The sequence below is a fragment of the Mirounga angustirostris genome, unplaced genomic scaffold (assembly GCF_029215605.1).
Source record: "Mirounga angustirostris isolate CCGP_5_RB_7025 unplaced genomic scaffold, mMirAng1.0.hap1 SCAF_3, whole genome shotgun sequence".
NCBI classification, from domain to species: Eukaryota; Metazoa; Chordata; class Mammalia; order Carnivora; family Phocidae; genus Mirounga; species Mirounga angustirostris.
The window spans coordinates 187,212,280-187,236,725 of NW_026991711.1; the positions used below are offsets into that span (position 1 = coordinate 187,212,280).

At 47.4% G+C, this 24,446-nt stretch overlaps 1 protein-coding gene across 8 annotated transcripts in view; it reads left to right on the plus strand.

Annotated features, from left to right (window-relative positions):
- Positions 1 to 24,446, plus strand: part of ARMC9 (armadillo repeat containing 9) — a 150,167-nt gene that overhangs the window by 102,288 nt on the left and 23,433 nt on the right. For all 8 annotated transcript variants that reach the window (XR_010410338.1, XR_010410336.1, XR_010410337.1 and 5 more), the window contains one exon: positions 13,752 to 13,856. Coding sequence is in view for 5 of the 8 variants with exons in the window: in XM_064587229.1 (XP_064443299.1) it covers positions 13,752 to 13,856 (105 nt within the window). In the remaining 3 variants the exon portion in view is untranslated. The remainder of the gene's footprint in view (positions 1 to 13,751; positions 13,857 to 24,446) is intronic.

Here is a 24,446-nt window from a genome sequence, read left to right on the forward strand (position 1 = left end):
ATTTGGTTCCTTTTTATAGTACCCATTTCCCAGTCAAGATTTCCTGGGTTTTTTACTCATTTTTAGTATATGGCCTTTAGCTCTTGAGCATGCTTTCCTTTAATTCTTGAAACAGTTTTATGATAGCTGCTTTGGGGTCTTTGTCTGCAAAGTCCAACATCTGAGCCTACTCACAGTTCGTTCTATGGCAACTTTGTCCCAAGTATTGGCCAGGCTTTTCTCTTTTGTCGCCGTGTCTAGTAATGTCTTTGGTTGAAAAGTAGGCCTCATAGATAGTATGTTGTGGTGACTCTGGATTCTGTTTTGTCCTCCTGAGTATTGTTGTTGGTTTTAGTAAACAGTTACCCTGCCTGGCCTCTGACCAGGCGATCTCGTCCCTGTGCTATGCCCCACCCCAGAGGCCACCCTGTGTAGTTAGCCTGCCAGTCAGCCATATGGGCAGAGATTAGGTTTACATACCTCAAGTCAGTAAGATTTCCACCTGCTGCCACTTGAACCATGTGTAGAGTTGAGGAATACATTTAAACATGCAGAAAGAGTGCAAGTCCCCACCCAAGCTTTTAATTTTCTCTGGGCCCCCTGGAGTTTTCTGCCTGTGTCTACAGTTTAGCAGTCAGGGATGCCCGGAGATTTTATTACCTCAGTCTTTCTGCAGCCCTTGCTTCTGGCTACTCTACTTGGCTACCCTTCGGCTGGTAAAGCTGTGGGTTTTCACTGCTTGAAATAGATGGGAACTCCCCCAGGCGAGTGGACCATAAATGTGCCGTTCTTGCCCAGCTGCCAGAGCACTTCCCCAGTGAGCAAACACTTCTCAAGGTGCTGCCTGCCATCGGTCATTTTCCAGTGTTCTGAAATGATTGTTCTTAATAAATGTGTCACATTTTGTACTTGATTTCTGTAGAGGAGAATTGCCTGAGCAACGCGTGTTCCTATTACCAGACATCACCAGGGACTATTCTAGGCCCTAGGGAGAGAGCACTAAATAAAATAGATACTCTGTCGGGAGGAATCAGACCTTAAACAGATAAGCAGCTGGAACTATAATATGGCAGATGAGAGTGAGTGCCTTTAAGAACAGTCAAGTGGGAAGGGCACAAGGGAGCGAGCCCCATGACGGTGGGGACAGCAGACGGCCAGACCCTGAAGTAGAAGCGTACTCGGGTGTTCTAGGAACAAGGAGAAATAGGGAGGGGATAGGATAGGGGGCAGAGAAGGTCGCCATGGTCAGATCACCTAGGGCCTTGAGAAGAACATGAGCTTTTATTCTGAGAGAGGAAGGAAGCTGTTGGAAGGGATTTTGTGAGAAGTGACATCTTCACTCCTCTTGTTGCATCAAGTGCAAGCGCTGCTTCCCAGTGAGAAATAGAACTGCCAAGTGAATTCGGTCAGTCACTGATGGGGCTTAACATTCCTGTACTTGAACTAAGCTCTGAGGCACCGAGACCAGGCAGCCTGTGGACCTCATGAATTCTGGGCTGAGGAGGCGTTTGGGCTTAAAAAACATCACCCACCTTAGCACCAGGGACCCTTGTTAGGGTCCTGACTCTGCCACAGACAAGAGTCGGTTTCTCTAAACGGGCCAGTTGCTCACCGCCCTGAACGAGAGCAGGGCTCAACCCGGTGTCTCACTCGTGATACATATTCGGTATGTGCATTTGCACTAACAGACCGTGAGGCTAGGAAAGTGCACACATACTCTTTAAACTGCTAAGTGATCTGTAATCATTCCTTACCACTCTTGTCATCATCTTCCAGAAACTGGAGCTCATCATTCTGAAAGTCACTTTCATCTTCCCGTTCATTTCCTTTTCTGCTCCACGCCCTCACTTAAGGCTCATCTCCATGCCCTCCCGACTGCCCGGTCTCTTTCCTTCCCAGCCTGTCCGGCATGTGGCCACCAGACCGTCTTCCGACAGCAGGACTTGGGGCACGCAGGGACATGAGCACTTCATTTCAAATTGGGGAACATTTTAATCTTTTCCGAAAGTACAGAAAATAATATAACAGACAGCTGTGACTCTGTCCCTTCAGCCTCCACCCCTCCCTTCCTCCCTAGCATCAACCACTGTCCTGAAACTGGTGTATAAAATTTCATGGAAGATTCTGTACTTTTATAATATCGTTATGTTTCCATAAATAAATACGCTATTGTTTTATGGCTCTTAATTTTACTTAAATGGCATAGTATGCTGTGAATCATTTACCAACTCGCTTTTTCCATTTCATGTTATGTGTTAAGAGATTTATTCACACCAGTACATGTTGCCCTAGCTCATCCGTTCAACTGCCATATGGCCTGGATCCATTCTTTCCTGAGGGAGAGCAAGTTGTCACTGTGTTTAACACGGTGCAGCGAGGAGCTTCCTCACACACGTAAATGCTTCTCTCAAGTACACACCAAGCCTGGGCTTGCCGCATCCTGGGTGTACAGAAGGGTCTCATCTTTACCAGCTCCTGTCCTTGTGCTCGCCAGGGTGGCTGAGCCCATTTACACTTTCCCTTTTAAAAAACATTTCTGTGCTCCCCATCATCTAGTAAAATTAAGTGGCTAATGGTGGCATTCAAAGCCCCACTCAGTGAGACCCCAATCTTTTTTTTTTTAAGATTTTATTTATTTATCTATGAGAGGGAGAGAGCGTGAGCGGGGAAAGGGGCAGAGGGAGAAACTATCTGAAACGGACTCCGTGCTGAGCGCAGAGCCTGACCCGGGGCTCCATCTCACAACGGCGAGATCACAACCTGAACCAAAACCAAGAGTCGGACGCTCAACTAACTGAGCCACCCAGGTGCCCCTACGTTTATCTTATCTTTCACATTACTAGCTTTATTTCTTCATCTAAAAAAAGAGGATAAATAATCATTACGGAACCATTGTGAGATTAAAGAATTAATCTATGGCACATAATGGACACACACAAAAATTATAGTTTCCTCTTTGTCCTTTCTGTCCAGTTAGTATCAACTTGCTCCTCCTCCTGGAACTGTGCAGAATAAATCTACTGCAGAAAAGCTGGGGCAGGTGGGGAGAGGTGGGTGTTAAAGCCAAGGCTAGGACGCTATCTTACTTTGATAGATAGCTCCTTGGCAGGTCGGTTTACTGTTGCAGCTCACTGGGGTCTTGGGTCAAATTCTTGTCTCCTATCACGTGTGCTGCCCATATCCTCACCAAGTCCAAGGTGAAGGGGAACAGGTGGGGCCAAGCACAGAAGCCTCTCTGTACTCCCCCAGAGACCCTGAGAAATGACAGACCCTTGCCGACTGTTGGACAGTGATTGGCTGAATCTAACTACCAAGGAAGTGGTTGGGTTTGAGTCCTGCCCCACACTTACCAGCCGTGTGGCCTTGGGCGAGCTGGTTAAACTCTCTAGGCCTCAGCATCCTCATCTAGAAAGTAGGAATATAAATACCCATTTCCTCAGGTGGATGCAAGGATCAAATGACGTAATTGCTGTAAAATGCCAGTGCAGATTCAGTGCATGTGAGCTGGTTTTAACATCATCGTAATCCAGAGCCAGGCTAGACTGGAGCACTCCAGAGTCTTCTAGAGTAGAGGTTCCTCCCATGTTTCCTGGCCAGAGATGGAACTGGGCCCAGTGAGGGGGTGGCCAGGGCAGAGCTGGGGTCTTAGAGAGCAAGGAGAAGAGAAGTTGGGCACCCTCAGTGGGTGAAGGAAGGGAAGGAGGCTGTTGGCAGTGCAGATTTCCAGTAACAGTGGGCCCATGAGAGTTTTCCTGAAAAACCGAATGAATTCAGATTCCTGCCCTCCATCCCCACCCCACCCTGGGGATTTGAGAAACACAAGAGGCTCACTTTTCAGATCTCCTTCATCTAGATTCTGTGAGGACTTTGAGGTCCATCTAAATGTCCAGAACATATGTGGTTTATTGAATAATACTTTCCCTTATGACGTTCTTGCTGGCTCATAAGAAAATACCTTTGCTATGTCAGGGGCACGGTTTCCACTTCTTGGGTGGTGGTTCCTTGTTAGCTGGCCCTGCCCCTGCTCACTCCTGCTTGGGGGGCACATGCAGGCTTGAGTCCTGCCCCGGGGTCTGTTGTTCCCCTGAGCCCCCCAGCTCCTGAGCACACTCACAGGACCCCTGTTTAGAAGGAACCACGATTCAGGTTACCCGAGTCCTCTTGTCTGTGTAAGGCGTGGTCTCTGGACCCCGCTGTGCTGTTGGCTACTGTCTTTGACTTCTGGTCCTGTGAAACCTCCCGGTCTCTTCTGATTCTATGTATTCTGCATTGTAGTAAGCTTGCTTCTGACAGAGCAACTGTGCCACCTTCTCCATGTATCTTCACTTAGACGTCAGAAAAAGTATAAGCAAGCAAACTGAGAAGCTAAAGCAATGAATTGAATCAGGGAAGGGGCGCCTGGGTAGCTTGGTCAGTTAAGCGTCTGCCTTCGGCTCCTGGGATCGAGCCCCACATTGGGCTCCGTGTTCAGCCTGCTTCTCCCTCTCCCTCTGCTGCTCCGCCTGCTCTCTGTCTGTGTCATATAAATAAAATCTTAAAAAAAAAAATAAAAGAATCAGGGAAGTAAAGGGTGTGGGGTTTCACTGGTTTCTATCATGTGGTTAGTTATGAACTGGGCTGGTGGTTAGACCAGCTGTCATTACCCCGGCATGCCTTCTGTGAATGAGAAAGTGGCTGTCTAGAACAACTTCTCAGCATCACGATGAGTCCTCCAGGATCCAGGACCTGCCTGCATCTGCAATCCTGGGCACACGCTCAGAGCTGCAGAAGTGGAAAGGATCCATTCCATGGGGAAATCTATTGATTAAACTGCCTGCCTGGTCACCTCGGTCCACCCTTTCTCTCCCATGTGGAGTGTTTTTCCCTTATTTTTACAAAGAGTGAGATTTACAATTCAGTGTTCCGAGAAAGTGTCTCAAATTTAAACCGCTGGTAGAAGTCTTGTAATTATGTCAAGTGGAAAACACACTCAATACTTTCACTTGTCGTATGTAAAACCACTTGAATACATTCTGCTCTCCACATTATATCTGGAAGAATCTGAGTTTTCAAATGCATTTAGTGGTCAACCTTCGTTTTGTTTTCAGGCCAATTGCTTAGAATCTGGTTTGCCTGGAGTATTATGTATCTAGAGCCTCCAGTTAAGAATCTTGTAGTGTCATAAGATCATCGAGCTGCTTCGGGGAAGCTTCGTATTAGAACATCTAAATTCATCTCGGCTCAAGTGCCTTTTTTACGAGGCATTCTTAATCTCTGGAAGTAAACAGTTATCGTCGAGCTGTACCTTTGGTAATCTGATACATTCTGCTCGAGTACATAAAGATCAGTAATTTTACTAAAATTCCTCCCAGCAATGGTATTTAAAACCCACCCTTCTGAGGCATTTCTTCTTGAACCATTTCCTTATCCATCACCTCTTTGCTTCACAGAGCAGATTTCAAAATATGTTTCGTTTGGAATTCATAAGCAGAGGGGGAAAGTTAGGGTGGCTGGTGCTGTTTTCACATGGTGCCTTCTGGCCCTGGGGGCCACCACCCTCAAACGTTTGCACTTGCACTTGAGCATGCGGGGCGAGTAAAATTCTTCCCAGCCAAATATGTGAAACGAATGGAAAGTAGTTGCCTCTTGCCCAGGTGGACGGCATAAACTCTGGTTTTCAGAGAATGCTTCCTAGGTTTGTCCATTTCAGAGAGTTCTTCTACATCCTCAGTGGTTTTAATCCACTTGGCACCAACGTTCAAAGTGGAGCTAGTGCCCCGCTATCAGCAAGCATCATTTCTGGTAGGCTCTCTGCTTACATTTCCCACCGCATCTAGTGCTTTCCTCTGCCTTCCCAAGCCTCCCTCTGCACAGTTTCGCAAGTGCTGCTAGAAGCGGATTGAATAGTATTGAATTAAGCCCTCGCTTCTCTTTGTTACATTGCATTTTCCACCTCAACGAGTACAGCTCGTTTTACTTTTGCTCTTTACATTTCAGAAGTCTTAACGTGCCTCCATTTCCCTTCTACTGATATTAGTGTTTCTTAGGAAAACCAGGGCTGTGACTTGTCTGTGTCAATGCAGTATGTGGCTTTTCAAAATCAGAGAACTTAAGAAATGTCCTCAGTCAGGAAGCCATGATTTTCAAGGAGGCAGCAAGATGATCTCATCCGCCGAATGGAGAAACTGAGACACACTGACAAGACCCCTGTCATTCCGAATGCCAGCCTCAGTAAAGAACTTTCTTAACCCAGAACTGTCAATTGAATAATGATTTTTCACTTCCGTGTTCCTGCCTTCGTGCATTGTGCACCAGCGTAATCTTACTGCAAACACCAGAGTATCTGTCCACATGCTGCCGTGGACAGCTGTGACAGAGGAAGCCAATTCTCCAGGTGGTCAGTAGATGGGCCGTGGTGCCCTGGTGCTTTCTCTGGCCCCACACTCCCATGATGCACTGCGACTCGAGTTCCCTTTCATTAACGGTTGTATATATTAGAGACCAAATGCAGAAAGCGTCCTGTGTTTTTGGAGGTTAGGGAGGGCCTATCCATTATCAATGAATTTAACTATAAAGTAGCTGTAATAAAAAAAAAAAAAACAGGGGTGCCTGGGTGGCTCAGTCGGTTGGGCCCGGGTCTGCCTTTGGCTCGGGTCGTGATCCCGGGGTCCTGGGATCGAGTCCTGCATCGGGCTCTCTGCTCTGCGGGGGGCCTGTTTCTCCCTCTCCCCCTGCTCTTCTCTCTCTCTCTCTCTCTCTCTGTCAAATAAATAAAATCTTTAAAACAGAAAAAGGAAAAAAAAAAAAACCCAGCTTCAACATGTTTTAACTAAAAAAGAATATTGAATAAATATTTCAGTGAACCTCTTACTAGCTTTGGAACAAGTTAATCAAGCTTATCTTGCATGAGCAGCACTTGCTAGTGTGTATATAGGTTGATTTTCGAGTGTCTTACAGAGGTGCTTGTTGTCCAGGGTAAAGAGAGAACTCTGGCTAACATTGGCTGAGGTGAGCCATGGGCCATTTATTTTTTCATCAAAATGGAATGTGGACGTTTGTTTAGTTTCTTAACGTTTCATATTCCACCCTGGCATGGAAGTGGGGTATCACCAGTCCCTCCGTGAAACTGTGCTTTATATGCCCATTTCCCACCCGTGCCTCCAAGGCTTCAGCCCCTGGAAAAGGGTTGAAATACTACCCCGCTGCCCAGAGCTCCCTGCCACTCGCTCTGACCACAGAGCCTGCCGCTTTTGTTCACAGAGAGCAGTCGCTTTCCTAAAATAATCCGATCATGTACACACTATTTGATCACTAAGATGTTGGCATTTTAGTAAACTAAACGCTAAGCCATGGCCGCACCATAACTTGTACCTAGCTGTCCCAGAGCTGACCTCAGGTAGGGCCTCGCAGATAGCATTACCTTGAAGGAGCCCCGAGTGAAATTTCAGGATGGCGGCTACCCTAGCCCTTAGCCGAGCCGCAGCCTCGGCGAAGCATGAGGAGGAGAAGGCAGCCGCCCTGACCGTGGAAAATGAGTCAGGACTGGGGTTTACACTGCGCATGAATCTGGTGTTCTAGCAGGGCAAGAGTGGACTCTCTGTTTGGAATTGGACGGGACAGGAAGGAGAGGGACGAGACCGAGGGTTCTGGAATGCCGCTGCGGCTCTGCTCTTTGCTCTATGCCCTGTTGAGCTCCATCTCAGCCCTGTGTGAGGACCCGCGGGCCTCAGAAGACCCAGTCCGTTCAGCCACGGCCTCTCCAGACACAGTCTTCTCTGCAGGTCCCAAGTGGCTGAGTCAGAAAGATCTGGGCAGAAAGCAGCTGCCCCCAGCTTTAAGTCTAGACTCCTGGTCTCTAGGCCAGCCTGTCACTGTGGACTGGTCACTCCTCTCAGGCTCAGTCTCCACACCACACAGAATAGCATAGTAAAAGGAGTCCCCACGGAGCCACGCAGAGTACCTTGGAAATCAACGGAAGGTGGGTTACTCAGTGGGCCTGTGGTCAGAGGAACATCTGCTCAGCTGCCTGTGCCCCGAGTAAGACAGCACTGATGGTTAAAGAAGGCTCTGTGCTGGTCTGGGACCTGCCTCTCGGTCTCCTTTGGGGGCCATAAGCCAAACCCCTTTTCTTTTTTTTTTTTTTTAAGATTTTATTTATTTATTTGACAGAGAAGGAGACAGCGAGAGAGGGAACACAAGCAGGGGGAGTGGGAGTGGGGGAGGGAGAAGCAGGCCTCCCGCGGAGCAGGGAGCCCAACGTGGGGCTCGATCCCAGGACCCTGGGATCATGACCCGAGCCGAAGGCAGACGCTTAACCGACTGAGCCACCCAGGTGCCCCTAAACCCCCTTTTCTTAAGACAGCCCGTCCTGCGTGATACTGCCTAGTGATGGCAGATGGCATTATCCCTCTGTGTGCTAAAGAGAGCTTGGAGAGACAGCCTGTCCACCCTGCACCAGCCCTGCCCAGAGGCAGGCCCCACAGGAATGTGAGCCTTCAGATCCCTTGGAAACTGACTCAAATCAAATTCACAAACGACTGGGGCATCCAGAATGATGAGAAGTTAGTTTGAAAACAGGGACAGGGTACACTGTGTTTGCAGAATAGAGCTCTCTCTTCCTGTTGGCAAGTTTAGAGGAGCCAAATTACAGGTTGTTGAGTGGGCAAAGAATCAGGGGAAGGATGGTTAGATGATCTCAGGGACCATTGGCACCAGGCCTGGGGCACCCCTACATCCTGAGGGCGGGACCAGCACTTGGCCTGCCAGCTTCCTCGGGGCCCCGTCCTCCCTCTTTCTCACTTCCATAGCCGGCCGGCTCCCCTCATAGACACATTCTTTCCTTAGTTCCTGTCAGGTGAAGGGCTGGTCTGTTTCGTATTGATCTTTATAATTTAACCTCAAAGGACAACGTCATCTCTGAAGTGTGGCAGAGAGTGGGAAAGAGGACTGTAGGTCCTCCTGTTACCCAGTTCCATCCAGGGGTAACATCCTGCAAAACCATAGTATAATATCACAGCCAGAACGTGAACATTGAGACATCCAGGATCCAGAGGATTTCCAGGACCACCAGGGTCCCTTTTATAGCCACACCCACTTCCCTCCCACCCCCATTTCCTCTGTAACCCCTGGCAACCACTGATCTGTTCTCCATTTCCAGTTTTGTCATTTCAAGAATGTCATGTAAATGGAATCATACAGGTTATAACCATGAGGAATGGCTTGTTTCCCACAACATAAGTCACTGGAGATGCCCCAGTTCTGTATCAGAACCTCCTCTATGGAGGTACCACGGCTCATTTAATCTCTCATTCCCTGTTTTGAGTCATTACAAGGAAAGCTGCTGTAAGCATTCATGTACAGATGTTTATATGACGATAAGTTTCCCTTTTTCTGGGATAAATGCCCAAGAGTGCAATTGCTGGGTCGTATATAGTTGTAGGCTTAGCTTTTGAAGAAACTACCAAACTGTTTTCCAGAGTGGCTATAACTAGTTTTGTGTTCCCACCAGCAACGTAAGAGTGATCCAGTTTCTCTGCATCTTCATCAGCAGTTTCTGATGTTGGCCATTCCGACAGATGCAGAGTGACACCTCAGTGTGGTTTGAATGTACATTCTCCAGATGCCTAATGATGTTGAACATTCATATGTGCTTATTTGCCACCCATAGATCCTCTTTAGTCTCTTCATGTCTTTTGCCCATTTTCTAATTGGATTGTTTGGGCTTTTTATGTTGAGTTTTGAGAATGTTTTATGTGTTCTATTATTTAGATACTAGTCCTCTGTCAAATATGTGGTTTCTATTTTCTCCCAGTCACTAGCTTCTTGTCCCCTTCACAGGGTCTTTCAGCAAAAATCCAAATCCAAAAAAATTTCAGTAAAATCCAATTTATCATATTTTTTCCTTTTATGGATTGTGCTTTTGGTGTCAAGTATAAGAACTCTTTGCCTACCCATGGATCCTGAAGATTTTCTCCTATTTTTTCTAACAATTGGATACTATTACATTTAAGTCCATGATCCATTTTGAATTACTTTTTAGATAAAGCATGAGAATGAGAGTGAGGTCCATTTTTTTTCCCTATCATGTCCAGATGCTCTAGTATCATTTATCAAAAAGGCAGTCCTTCATTGAATTGCTTTTGCACCTTAGTCAAAAATCAGGTGGGCATATTCGTGTACATCTGCTTTGAGGTTCTCTGTTCTGTTCTGTTGATCTATATGTGTGTCCCTCTTGCCAATCCCACCCAGTCTTTAAACCTGTAGCTATATAATAAGTCATGAAATTGGGTATACTGATTCTTCCCACCTTATTCTTTTTCAAAATTTTCTTAGCTATTCTAGTCCCTTTGCCCTTTCCAGATAAATTTTAGAATAATTTTATATATATCTACAGAAGAATCTTGCTGGTATTTTGATAGAAATTACATTAAATTCATATATCCCTTTGAACAGAACTGACATCTTAACTCTGTTGAGTCTTCCAATTCATGAACAAGGTGTGTCTTTTCATTTATTTAGATCTTCAGTTTCTTTCATTAGTGTTTTATAGTTCTCAGCATACAAATCCTATACAGATTTTGCTAGATTGACACCTAAGTATTTTATTTTTTATTTTTTGTGAACAATTGTAAATGATGTTGTATTTTTCATTTCAGTGTCTTAATTTAAGTTCATCACTAGTATATAGAAATTGATTTCTGTATATTTATCTTGTATCCTGTGATCTTGCTGAACCCACTTAGTTCTAGGATTTTCGAGGGGTGGATTCCTTGGGATTTTCTACATAGACAATCATGGCATCTGCAAATAGAGACAGTTCTATTTCTTCCTCTCTAATCTATATGCTTTTTATTTCTTTTTTTTTTTTTTTTCTTGCTTTATTGCTCTGGCTAGATCTTCTAGCACTATGTTGAAAAGAATGGTGAAAGGAAAAAAAAATGGTCAAAGCAGGAATCCCTGCCTTGTTCCCAGTCTTAGGAGGAAAGCATCCAGTCTTTCATCATTAAGCATAATATTAGCTATAGGCTCTTTATCAAGTACCCCTCTGTTCCTATTTTTGTCATGAATATTGTTGAATTTTGTATTTTTTTTCATCCATTTATATGTTCATGTGATTTTTCTTCTTCACAAACCTGTTAATCTTATGGATTACAATGTTTAAATTTTAGATATTGAACCAAACTTGCATTGACAGAACAAACCCTACTTGGTCATGGCATATAATTCTTTTAACATATTGATCTGCTCCTCTATTCTGTTTGTTAAGGTTTTGTTAAGGATTTTTTTCCCTTTTCTTTTAACTTGATTATTAAGGATTTTTGCATCTTTATTCATGAAGGACATTTGTCTGTATTTTTCTTTTTATGATACTGTCTTTGTTTGGTTCTGGTAACATAAAAACTTCATAAAATGAATTAAGAAGTATTCCTTCCTGTTTTGTTTTCTTGAAGACATATAGACTTGGTGTTACTTTTTTAAAAGCTTGATAGAAATCTCTAGGGAGACCATGTGGGCCTGGAGATTTCTTTCCAGGGAATTTTTATGAAATTTTATGAAGCAGTTTCCTTCATAATCATAATTTTAAGATTACTTGAATAGTCCTATATCACAATTTCATATTGAGAGGCTTGTGATAATTTGTGTTTTTATCTAAGTTGTCAAACCTATGTGTGTAGAGTTATTCATACTAATCCCTTATCCTTTTGATATCTGCAGGATCTATAGTAATATCTTCTGTTTCATTCCTGACATTGGTAATTTGTGTCTTTTACCTTCTTTGTTGATCTTGCTTGAGACTTGACATTTTTATTAATCTTTTCAAAGAATCAGCTTTTTGTTTGACTAATTTTCTCTACTGTTTTTCTGCTTTCCTTTTCATTGATATCTGCTCTGCTCTTTATTATTTCCTTCCTCTTGCTTGCTTTGGGTTTATTTTGTTATTTTCTTTCTCCAGAAAGTTCTGGAGACTTTCTGTTTTTTTCATTTGTTTCAAGAATGTTTGTAATTGCTCATTGAAGCCGTTTTGTGATGACTGCTTTAAAATCTGTGTCAGATAATTCTAGCAACGCTGTTATCTTGATGTTGGCATCTACTGATTGTCTCTTTCTGTTCAGTTTGAGAGCTCCCTGGTTCCTGGTATGATGAGTATTTTTTTATTTAAACCCAGATATTTTGAATATTATAAGACGTTTGATCTAGGGACGCTTGGGCGGCTCAGTCAGTTGAGCATCTTCCTTCAGCTCAGGTCATGATCCCAGGGTCCTGGGATCGAGTCCCATGTCGGGCTCCTTGCTCAGCAGGGAGCCTGCTTCTCCCTCTACCTGCCGCTCCCCTCTGCTTGTGCTCTCACACTCTCTCGCTCTCTCTCTGGCAAATAAATAAATAAAATCTTAAAAAAAAAAAAAAAGAATTTTGATCTAATTTAAGCCTTCTGTCTTAGCTGGCTGCTTCGACACTGCTCTGACAGGGGGAGCAGGGGCTTCTCCTCGTTACTGCCAGGTGTGAGTAGAAGTCCAGGACTTACACTCAGCCTCTGTTGACACCCATTGGTGGTGGGGGATGGGAGGAGAGCCCTTGCTACTGCAGGGCAGCATGGGAGTTCCGGATCCCTTCTAGGCCCCCACTAGTATCTCCCTAACCAGAACAGATAGGAGCGCCTCATTAGTGTTGCCCACGTTGCCCCGCCTGACAGCACAGGGGTACGGGGGGCAGTGGTGAAGGCCTTGAATCTCCACCAGGCCTCCTCTGACACCATCAGAGCATGGAGCGGGGGATAGCTTGTTACCGTCAAGTGAAAGGCTAGGCCCTCCACGTGGTCTCCACTCTCACCTGGGGGTGGGCACCGCATTAGATGAAATCCCCCCTCCCTGCTTGCTCTTCTCTCATATCCCCCCAGCTGGGGATGTGGGGGTGCGTGATGACAGCCCAGTGTGGGTAGAAGCCTGGGCTCCCTGAGACCCTTGCTGGTGTGGTTGTGATGGTATCTTCTGTGGTGTTTGGTTATTTTCTAAAACTTCTCTCCTGCTAGGCTATCCCTTTCCTGGTCCTCTGGCTAGAGAGAGCAGGCTTTGGGGGGGGTTTTCGTCTTCACCATTCACCTTGCTGGCTTGCTGGCTTCTTCAGCTCCAAGTGTGGAATCTATAAGGAACAACGGAAACCCAGGGGACTCAGCACCTTTCATTCCTTGCGTCTGCAGGGACCTAACCAGTCTGCTCCTTCTCTCCATCTTTCAGGGTCTCTTTTGTTTATGTTATATATATAACGTCCAGTGTTTGGGGTTGTATTTAGTGGAAGGAATAAGGAAAAGTATATCCAGTCCATCTTCCCAAAAGCAAAACAGCTCTTCTCTTTTTGGTGACTGTAAACTATTAGAGAAGAACAAGTTTTATGTGCCCCGTAAGCCCTGTGCATATGAAGGCATGTGATAGTTACTGATGGACTGACTTGGCTGTTTGTGTGGTACCTGGACCTCACAGAGGGAAATTCTGAGAACTGTGGCTAGGAGAGACTGCTGGGTGTCTTATTGAACCTTCCCACACCTGTGGTCATGGAAGTGCTCCCTAGGTGCCCAGCTTCCGAAAGAGGGGGGCTGGCATTTTCCCTTTCATCTTCATGGAGAGGTTATAAGCAGAGGACAGACTGCCCCCAAAGCCCTTTGAAATGCAAACCCACCAGTTGCCAGCTTTGGGCAAAGGCCTTCTCATTCCAGGGAGGGTGCCCACTTGGGGAGCCAGCTCTCTGGGAGTGCATGGCCGGGGGTCCAGAGCACTCACCCCATGTGTCCTTTGAAACAGGAGGACCATGACACTATGGAAGCTGATCTGGACAAAGATGAGCTGATCCAGCCCCAGCTTGGAGAGCTCTCAGGCGAGAAGCTTCTGACCACGGAGTACTTGGGAGTAAGTACCACATGAGGGAGCGAGGGAGATGTGCAAAGGAGAGATGGGCCATTGATGCATTGAGCCTTTGCAATGACACATAATGGTTTGGTCTGGTCTGTTACAATACTGTGTTTATGAGAAGTTCTGTGTTGGCCAGTTTGCCTGCAGGGGCCCTGAAGTGCACTGTGGTCCTAGCCACCTGTCCCAGAGCTGTTGGTGAACAGAAAGAGATTCAAATAAAACTAGAGGGCACATGCCCAGAGCCTTCCTAGCATCTAAGGTGTGCCCATCTTTAGTGGTAATCATCTACCTGTCCAGCTTCTGAATTTTGTGCGCCTTATCTTGTACAAGAGAAGAGCGCAGCGGATTTGGAAGTTGTCAGCACACACGTAAGGTTGCCTGACCAAGCGAAGGGCGGAGGGGGAGAGGGTGAGGGGCTGAGGACAGAGAGGCGGACCAGATGTCAGGAGGGGGAGCAAGGAGAGGGGCCTCGGAGAAGGACAGAAAGTGAACAGAGAGGCTTGAGCAGAACCAGGAGAATGTAGTGCTCTGGAAAACAGAATGGAGGAGTGTTTCAGGATGGATTGAGTGGTCAGTCTGAGCATCCAAGAGGCCTAGATGGGGCCATGATCTGAGCTCCGAGAGCTCCCTGCTGACTCTGATGCTCAGCCGGCTCTGGGAGCCCCTGGTTACCACCCAGTAGTGAGATAAGGAAGGGCGTGAGGCAGGAGGGAGCTGCCGAGTGGCCAGGAGAGTGTGGCGATGTCAAGGGCCCACAGGGGCTCACGAAGCCGTGATCAGAAGGCACGTCCGTGAACAGGTGGAATGTTGGAGTGTAAGGTTTCTGAAGGGAGGAGCAATTGCACGGGAGTGGGGCCAGTCGGACTGAAGCCCTATGACGGCCGGCAGAGCACACAGGAGTGGAGGCCACTGGCATTAAGAGGAGCTCCTGGAATTCTGAAGCTGGTGGTTGCCTGGGTCAGTCACATGGACTCTGACATCTCCTCAAATTAGTCAGGTTATGGTTGGAGCAGAAGGCTGGGAGCCAGTCTCTCAACGATCGGCCAGCAAGGACAGGGACTTGAGAAGGGAAAGGATGTGGGTGCAGGTGGCCTGAGCCTTGTAGGAGTGACTAGAAGCAGGAAGTACCTCCCCATCGCTGCCCCCAGCCCTGCCTTCCTCATCTCACCCTGGGCACTGGTCTCCTCAGTCACGGGCCCTGGTCTTCCTCACCTTTTGAAGAATTTCCAGGGCCCCAGGCTGGAGTACAGCACCTGTGTGCTCTGCTGTCCACCACAGGGCTTCAGTTGAGGTTAGAGGACAGCCAGAGGCCCAGTTGTGGGAGCTTTGTAAGCAAGGGTGTGGGATTTTAGCCTGCATGAGCTGGGAGAGTCCTGGAGCAAGGAAGTGACTCAATTTGACTTGTTTTAATATATGACCTTCTGTCTTCACTCTGGCTGCATAATGGAGAATGGACTATAGGGGCTAGGAGTGAAAGAAGGGAGATGACCCAAGGAGGCTGGGCCGGGGTGCCACCATAACCCGCCCCTTGCCTCTGGCCATGGTCAAGGCCTATAGCCTGTCACAGTCCTTGGCGTGTCTCCAGGGTCGAAGGAGTCTAATGGACTGTGGAGGCTCTGTTTACATTAGGTCAGGTAAGGTTAGAAGTGAGGCAGTCGGGTACCAAGCTGTCGAAGGGAGTCCGGAGCCCTGACTAGGCTTTGTTTCCTTTGGAAGAGCACTGGCTTTGTCAGGGAAGGACTGGGCTCCATTTGATAGGATGTGCATTTGTAAATACAGCCCCTCCTGCTTCATGGGCAGGAGATGAGAACAGAAGAGGTGAGTCGGTGGGGCTTCTTTGGAGGGTGGGAGCCACAGCCGTGGGGCACACAGCCCTGCGCCCTGGGGACTTTCCCATGGACGCAACCACGCAGGTGCGTGAGGGTCAGCAAGGGCGTCCCCCAGCTTGGTGAACAGAAACCTAAATGCAGCGCCCAGCTGAATAACTTGCGGCACCTCAACACAGTGAAATGCTGTGGGTGAGATCTTATGTTGCTAATGGCGAAGAGTTTTAACAACAACAGGAAAAACCCAAGATGCAGAACATCTGGGACTCCCAGCTCACTCCTGCAGCTTGGGGAGGCTCAAAGGGGCAGAACTTGCAGATGGACCAGCCACCCAGTGTCAGGGCATCTGGAAATGGTGTCATCCTCCCATTCCATGCAGCTCTAAAGCCCCTGAATGTATATGTACTATCCTTTCACCAAAAGTAAAGCTTCCGAGTCCAGCACGTTTGCTTGTCTCGTTGATGTCCGTTACTTTCTGTGGAGATGTGAGGAATACAAATGACATACAGAAAGAATTCATTATATCAATGCTTCCTACGGCTGGAGTAACAAATGAGCGTAAACCGGATGGCTTAAAACACCAGACATGTATCCTCTCACAGTTCTGGGGGCCAGGAGTCCCAAATCAAGATGTCCACACAGCCAGGCCCCGTGCGAAGGCCCTGGGGTAGAGGCTCTCATGCTTCCCCGGCTTCTCATGGCTCCTCATGTTCCTCGGCTGGTGGCTGTGTCCCTCCTGAACTCTGCCTCCGTCTCCAAAGGGCCTCCTCCCCTTCTCTCTTTCATAGCTTAAATGGACACTTGTCATTGGATCTAGGATCATCTAGGACAATGTCTTCATCTCAGAGAGATGTAACTTAATTACATCTGCAAAGCCTGCTTTTCTGAATGTCACATTCATGGGCTCTTGGGTTAGAACATGGACATCTCTCTCTGGGGCCACCCCTCAACCCACCGCACCAGGTCACCGTAGGGTCTCATAGTAGAAGCAATTTTGGAAGTTTCATTAGAAAAGTGCATGTGGGGCAGTCATCACCCAGGGGCTCCATACGCTCCCAGTGTTGCCGTCTTTGTCCGTTAGTCAGGCTCAGCCGCCCTCAGTCAGCCAGTCTTGACTTGGAATGGACAGCCTGCCAGCCTGTGGGTGGGGGTCACCGATTTCAACGACAAGTCTGACTTGCTGTGCTTGGGCTCCAGGGCGGACAAGGGCTCTAAGTTCACAGCGTCGTATCGGCTTGTGCCAGGCCGGGGAACCTGCCAAAGATAGAAGACATTTCACTGGGGCCTGTGTGCCCAAAAGTCATGATTCCCGCCACCTCTTCTGATGTAGCAGGCAGATTGGAGGTTTCTCAAGATCACTTGAAAGATGTGGACTTTTCGAAACATTGTATCAGACCATTCAAAAAGTCTTTCTTGAATTCATGGCATCTGCCTAACACCGAGCAGAATGCCGAAAATTGAAGAGCTGGCTGTCACCTCGGAGAAGTTTACAAAAGAAGACACAGAGCAAATGAAACTGCTGTTGGCGAGGGATGCAGATAACAGCGAGGAGTGGTGGGTGGGTGAGCAGAGACTGGCTAGCCCAGGGTTCCTCAAAGCCCCAGACCCTCGAATGTGCCCAAAGATGAGTCTACGACCCGCCCCAGACCTCCGTACCATAATCCCAAGAATCGGTTCTTGTAGACACCAGTGATTTGGAAACTATGGCCTGGTTGGGGGGGGCGGGGTGAGGGTGGAGCGGGAGCATCGGCGGCGGCCCACCGGGGTGTTGGGGGCTGGAAGGAAGCCAGTCTCAGGATTCCTGGACCCCTTAGCTCCCCGCGCGGCCCCCCTGCTGGTCCTCACCCTCCCAAGTGCAAGCATACAGAGCTCCCATGCACCGCAGAGCCTGGCCACGGAAAATGCTGCAGACCACAGGGAGCTCAGAAAGCTGGCGACAGGAGAACAAGTCCCTTTTCCTAAGCTTGCATGAGAGTGCCAGTGGTCACATGAGATGTACTGCTTACTCGGAATTCTGGTGGAAAGCAGCCTGCCTTGCTTCTTCCCGAAGCCATGACCGTCAGCAGGTCAAGACTGATGATTTGCCAACTTCTCCTTGCTTGGTTATTTCTGAATTTTTTTGTATCGTCCATACTATGCTGAATAATCATTTAATTCTTCCTAAAAAGAATGCCCTGATTTAAATAGCTTTGTCACCGTGGTTAAAGGGGCACAGACATTTATCATAGCCTCTCAGTTTTTTGTTTTTATTTCAGAGTTTAAACTTATTGTTAGTTACCTTTAACGACAGTAATAGGCGTGTCTTAAATTGGTTCAGCACATGTCACGGGCCAAGCAAGCCCTGTGCTGACTGCTTCACACATCTGACTCCATTTAATTTGGTCCTCCCAACAAGCTACGGGGGAAATTCTCTTAGTGTAGCCTTTTCTAGACAGGAGAGTTGAGGCTGAGGAAGGGTAAGGAACATTCTCAAGTTGATTTGAGCCTGCTTGCCCTTGTTCTGTCCCACTAAGCTGTGCCACCTTCTGGAAGAGCTGTCGATTTTCCAGTGAATTGCATGCTGTATTTGAAAATTGAGAGGAGTCCGACTGAGTCACATATTCATAATGTCTGTACGGTCTCAGTTTTAAGCACAGACTCAGTTTGGAGGGGAATGCCAATTGTAAAAGCTAATTACTCTCTTTCCACACTTTCTTCCCCCTGTCAAATGAAGGCCCAAGTTCATGCAGTTTTCCAGGGACTGCCTGAAGGACTGGTTAGCCCTGCCTCCAGAGGATGTGTATGGAGGTGCACCTGGGAATCTGCATCTTTATCACCACCACCCCCTGCCCCCAGGGGTCCTGAAGCCGCAGTCTGGGCCATGGAAACTTTGCCACTTGGGCGGTGGGCACAGCTGGCCGGGTGCAGGGCCGAGCCCCTCAGAGAAAGCGGGGCTCCAGGCTCCCCCCACCCCACTGCCCTCGGTAGAAGCACGAGGCTCTGGCAGCTGGCCCTGTTTCGCTGCAGCAAAAACCAAAACCAGAGAAGCAAAGGCCTCAGTTTGCAATTTTTTTTTTCAAATGTGTCTCCACTTTGGAGCTTTTTCTAATCACTTTGCAATCCGTTATTCCTGCTCTGCCTGCCTAATGGTGAAGACTCAGTGCCCTCTGCAGAGCGGGAGATCAGTTGGAACTAAAAGTCCCCATTCTTGTGTGTGAAAACACAACCGAACAAGCAGGAGGAAACAGTCCCCAACCCCCAAGTATTCTAAATGTGTTTCTGTTTCTTTCTTTCTTTCTTTTTTTTAAGATTTTATTTATTTATTTGACAGAGACACAGTGAGAGAGGAAACACAAGCAGGGGGAGTGGGAGAGGGAGAAGCAGGCTTCCCGCCGAGCAGGGAGCCCGATGCGGGGCTCGATCCCAGGACCCTGGGACCATGACCTGAGCCGAAGGCAGACACTTAAAAGACTGAGCCACCCAGGCGCCCCATAAATGTGTTTCTTTTTCAGTTTATTTCTTGTATTCTTTTTTTTTAACATTTATTTATTTTAGATTTTTTATTTATTTGAGAGACAGAGAGCGAGAGAGGAAGAGCACGAGCTAGGTGAGAGGATAGAGGGAGAAGCTGACTCCCCGCTAAGCAGAGAGCCCGGGATCATAACCTGAGCTGAAGGCAGACACTGAACTGACTGAGCCACTCAGGCGCCCCTATTTATTTATTTTTAATTAGTGTCTACACCGAACATGGGGCTCAAACTCACAACCCTGAGATCAAGAGTTGCACACTCTACCTAGTGAGCTACTTAGACGGCCCATGTATTCTTCTCTCTAGTTACAAAAGAAATGCTTATTACTCAAAAGTCAGAAGTAAACAGCACAAACAACCATAATAACCATTGTTCCCTTCCATTTATCTCTACGGCGTGTCTTTCCTTTGTCAACTGCAGATAGCAGAGTCCTGCCTTATCCGTCCCACTGATGATACTGGGGACATCAGACCGCAGGCTCTGTCCATGTCTTTCTACACTCTGCCTGTCAGTACGAAGGGAAGACCCAGGTTTTGTGGGGCCTCCGGCTTACAGGGTTTGGAAGGCCTTCTTTATTTTTTTTGTTAAAGATTTTATTTAGGGGCACCTAAGTGGCTCAGTCGTTGGGTGTCTGCCTTTGGCTCAGGTCATGATTCCAGGGTCCTGGGATCAAGCCCCGCATCGGGCTCTCCGCTCCCCTGGGAAGCCTGCTTCTCCCTCTACCACTCCCCGCCCCTCCCCCCCCCCCCGCCTGTGTTCTCTCTCTCACTGTGTCTCTGTCAAATAACTAAATAAAATCTTAAAAAAAAAAATAAAGATTTTATTTATTTGAGAGAGAGAGAGATAGCTAGAGAGTGCACAAGCAGTGGGGAGGGGAGGAGAGAGAGGGAGAAGTAGACTTCCCACTGAGCAGAGAGCCCCACATGGGGTTTGATCCCAGGACCCTGAGATCATGACCTGAGCCAAAGGCCACCCAGGCGCCCCAAGTGGGGGAGGCCTTCTTTAAATAAAGGAATACAAAACTAGTTACGAAAGTGAACACCTACTTTAGAATGAGAATGAGAAAATAAATCACAGTGGATTCAAATTTTAAGAATTGACAGATACCACAGACAGAAAAATAGTGTTTTTATTAATTAGCTGCTTTGCATAACTCATAGGGGCTTTTTTGTTTATTTTTGTTTTGTGCCTTTCTTTGCCTCTACTATATGACAATGAGTTCGTAATGTTTTCTACAGAGGGAAAAGGAAATTAGTTCTTCTTGTAACGTATTTGATCAGATTTAGTCAAACTTGATCAAGATTAGAAAATCTTCTGGCCTCACATTTAGTTTTTGGTAAAGCTGTGTACATTTTTAGGATTGTCGCTAAATTTGAGAACACCATCCTCAAGTTTCTTCCACAAACAAGCTGCAAGATTTGGGGGTATTTCGAGTTCTCTTGCATGCTGATTATTCATAACTACTCTGACAACATAGGGAATTCCTAGAAGCCGTTCCTACCCCAGGATGGCTAGCAGTTGTTTGGCTGTGCACCGAAGTGAGTGGGAATCCTATGAATATATCCCAGGAAACCCGCATTAAATGTCACCTGGACTCAGCATCCCCTTACCTAAGTCCTAAATTCTAGCATCATGTCACCAACATGACAGGAAGTGTGACAAGGGAAGTCAGAGTAGGAAGAAACAGCAGAAGGGAAGTCAAAGTAGAAAAAAACAGCAGTAGTAAGTGCTTGCAATTAAAATATCCTCCTTTTGCAAATGTTACAAAAACATATGACTACATGAACACATTGCGAGGGCCCCTTCTGGGCCTTAAAGCTCCAGTTTCATCAGCTCCGCGGCAGTCCTGCCTCCGCGCATCAGCCCTTCATTCCCACTGTGTCGCCTCTGGGTTGTGAGGCGACCGATGCAGCTCCTGGCCCAGATCCATGAGAAAGTCAAGAAAAGAGCCAAACGGGCAGACCGGCCACATCTGCCCCCCTCAGTGCTTGTCCCCAAAGCTGCAGCTGGCCACTCCACTCCATTCTTACTGGTCAGAACTGGGTCACAGGACCCCCAGCTGCAAGGAAGTCTGGGAAAGGGACTATTTTTAAGTAGAAACATTTCTTGGGGGCGCCTGGGTGGCTCAGTTGATTAAGCGTCTGCCTTCAGGTCATGATCTCAGGGTCCTGGGATCGAGCCCTGCGTCGGGCTCCCTGCTCAGTGGGAAGCCTGCCTCTCCCTCTCCCTGCCTCTCCCCTTGCTGTGCTCTCTCACTCTCTCTCAAATTAAGTAGAAACATTTCTTTGCCAACAAAATCAGAGTACTGTTAGTCAAGAGAGAATGAATATTGGGTGGGCAGCAAACAGTGTCTGCTCCAGCTCCCATATTATTTTCTATGTGGGTGGATGGGTGGGTGGATGGATGGATGGATGGATGGATGGATGGATGGATGGATGGATGGATGGATGGGTGGGTGGATGGATGGGTGGGTGGATGGATGGGTGAATGGATGAGTGGGTGGATGGGTGTGTGGATTGATAGGTGGATGGATGGATGGGTGGGTGGGTGGGTGGGTGGATGGATGGATGGATGGATGGATGGATGGATGGATGGATGGATGGATGGGTGGATGGCTGGCTGGATGGGTGGATGGATGGGTGGGTGGATGGGTGAATGGATGAGTGGGTGGATGGGTGGGTGGATTGATAGATGATAGAGAGATAGAGTACCTATATTTTCTTATAAAAATTCATACTGTTTTATTAGCATGTCACAATTTCTTTCTGTGATTCACCAATCCTTGAAAACTAGTCAATGGGAAATAACATTTTTTACCTAAATTGACATGTTTCGAACAACTTTTACTACTGAAAAAATTACATTCTGCTCAATCATGTGCTCCATTTTTTTTAGTAGCACAACGTTTTTTCAAACAAAACCCCCCATCTGTCACACAGATGAAGGCTGAGTCCCTCTGAACAAGTAAGGTGGCTGCCAGGAACCCATTCTCTTCTCTCTCCCAGTAGCCCCTGAGGCATTTCTGCGGAACTCGGTACAGTCAGCAGGTTGTTGGACTAGATTTCCTTTCAGATCTTTCCAGCCCCAAAAGGCTGCTTTGAAACTGAAGGTCCTGGAGACCTCGTGGGCTACCGCGTGGCTCACCCTGAAGGCACAGCAGGTCATAAGGTGAGCAGGGGGCAGGCCCTCTGGGAGATGGCTGCTTTGAGACGCTGGGTGTGCCCCTCACAGAGCTGGGTCCTGCGTGCTTACCCCTCTTCACCAAGGACCTTTCCTCAGGCCTCTGGGTAACAGACCAGACACTCTGACCCACAGGCTAGACTCGGTTTCTTCATCCCCTGGAGAGCACAAATACCACCCACCTTATTTCCTAGGCCTATAAGGTTGTTGTTTTTTTTTTTTAAGATTGTATTTATTTATTTATTTGACAGAGAGAGACACAGCGAGAGAGGGAACACAAGCAGGGGGAGTGGGAGAGGGAGAAGCAGGCTTCCCGCCGAGCAGGGAGCCCGATGCACGGCTCGATCCCAGGACCCTGGGATCATGACCTGAGCCGAAGGCAGACACTTAACGACCGAGCCACCCAGGGGCCCCTAGGCCTATAGGGTTTTAAGAAGATGGTATGACGGGGGCGCCCGGCTGGCTCAGTCATAGAGCACGTGAATCCTGATCTCCGGTTGTGAGTTCAAGCCCCATGTTGGTTCTATAGATTACTTAAAATCTTAAAAAAAAAAGAAAAAGAAAATGGTATGGCTGACAGGGTTTTCCAAAGGCTGAAACACTCTCACATGTAAGTGTCCCCTAGGAGGGAGTTGGGAGGGCGAGCTCAGAAGGAGCACGGTGTGGAGGACAGGGAAGCAAGAAGGCACGTACTCACCGTGTCCCCTGGTCCAGTACCTTAAGACCCCACCTTCTGAGCCTTCTTTGGAAAGACCCGGGTGGCATAACGGAGGGAGAAAGAGAAGCAGGGGTGTTCTGGAGGTGCGTTTGAGGGTTGGACATAAGGCACCTGCTCACCTGATGAGTAGCTCGGCCTGTAAATTTGAGCCTCGATACTGGACAGGGCAGCGTGGCCGACGGGGAGTTTGAGTGAGGGGGACCAGCAGTGTGACGGGCTTGCAGTTAAAGCATCCTTCCTCTGCGGGTCACACAAGAGATATAAGGGGAGGTGGGACTGCATTTTAGTTCTTCTGTAGAAGGCTGATCATGTGCCGTCTCCTCCCCGGAGGCTGAAGGCGCCTTCTCTGTCCTCTGGCCCTGCTCCCCTTCCCACTGCCTCCCCTCTGCACCCCCACCCCACCCATCCCCCTAACCGGCAGCCGGCCCCACAGCGCGGGGAGGCCCCTTTTTTCTTTTCTCTACCTCAAACACGAGATCAACCCAAATAAGCTCTCAGCAAAAATCAAGGAATCAAAGATGTAATTCCAGTTGTTGTGTTTTTTTAAATTTCTGGCTTGTTTTTGTTGTTGTATAAGCCAATTTTTTTTTTTTAATTTTCATTTTCAAATAATTCTAGATTCACAGGAATTTGAAAAGGGAGTGTCGAGAGGTCCCGTGCCACCTCGGACGGGCAGCCTGCACTGGTTCCGTGCAGACTCTGGTTCCATTTCCCTGGTTGTACAGTCATTTCTTCTGTAAACCATTTGTCTTAATTGTGAACATAATCTAACCGTATTACAGAACACTTGGAAAATAAAGGGGAGAAAAAATTCCCCTTGGTTCTGCTATCCTGCTTCCCACTGGATGCATTTTAGTGTTCGTTTCCTTCCGGTCTTGTGTGTGCTTTTAGCCTAATTGAAAGTATCATTTATATACAGTATTATAACCTTTTATTAAATGTTTTAAATAAACATTTTTTCATAACCTAGTCTTTATCATTGTAAATGGCCACTTAATATTTCAAATGAATATGCCATATTTCACTTATTTATTCCTCTCTTGCCAGACACTTAGGTTATTCCAGTTTTACTCTATGACAGTTTTGTAACAAACAACTTTGTTTATTTAACATTTTCCATATTTGGGGTTCTTTCCCTAGGATTTACACCCAAGGTGGGCACCTGGGTGGCTCAGTTGGTTAAGCGACTGCCTTCGGCTCAGGTCATGATCCTAGGGTCCTGGGATCGAGTCCCACATCGGGCTCCCGGCTCAGCAGGGAGCCTGCTTCTCCCTCTGATTTACACCCAAGGATGTGAACATTTTTATGACTCTCCTGTTAAAAAACACCAGATTACTTCCTAAAGTAATTAGAA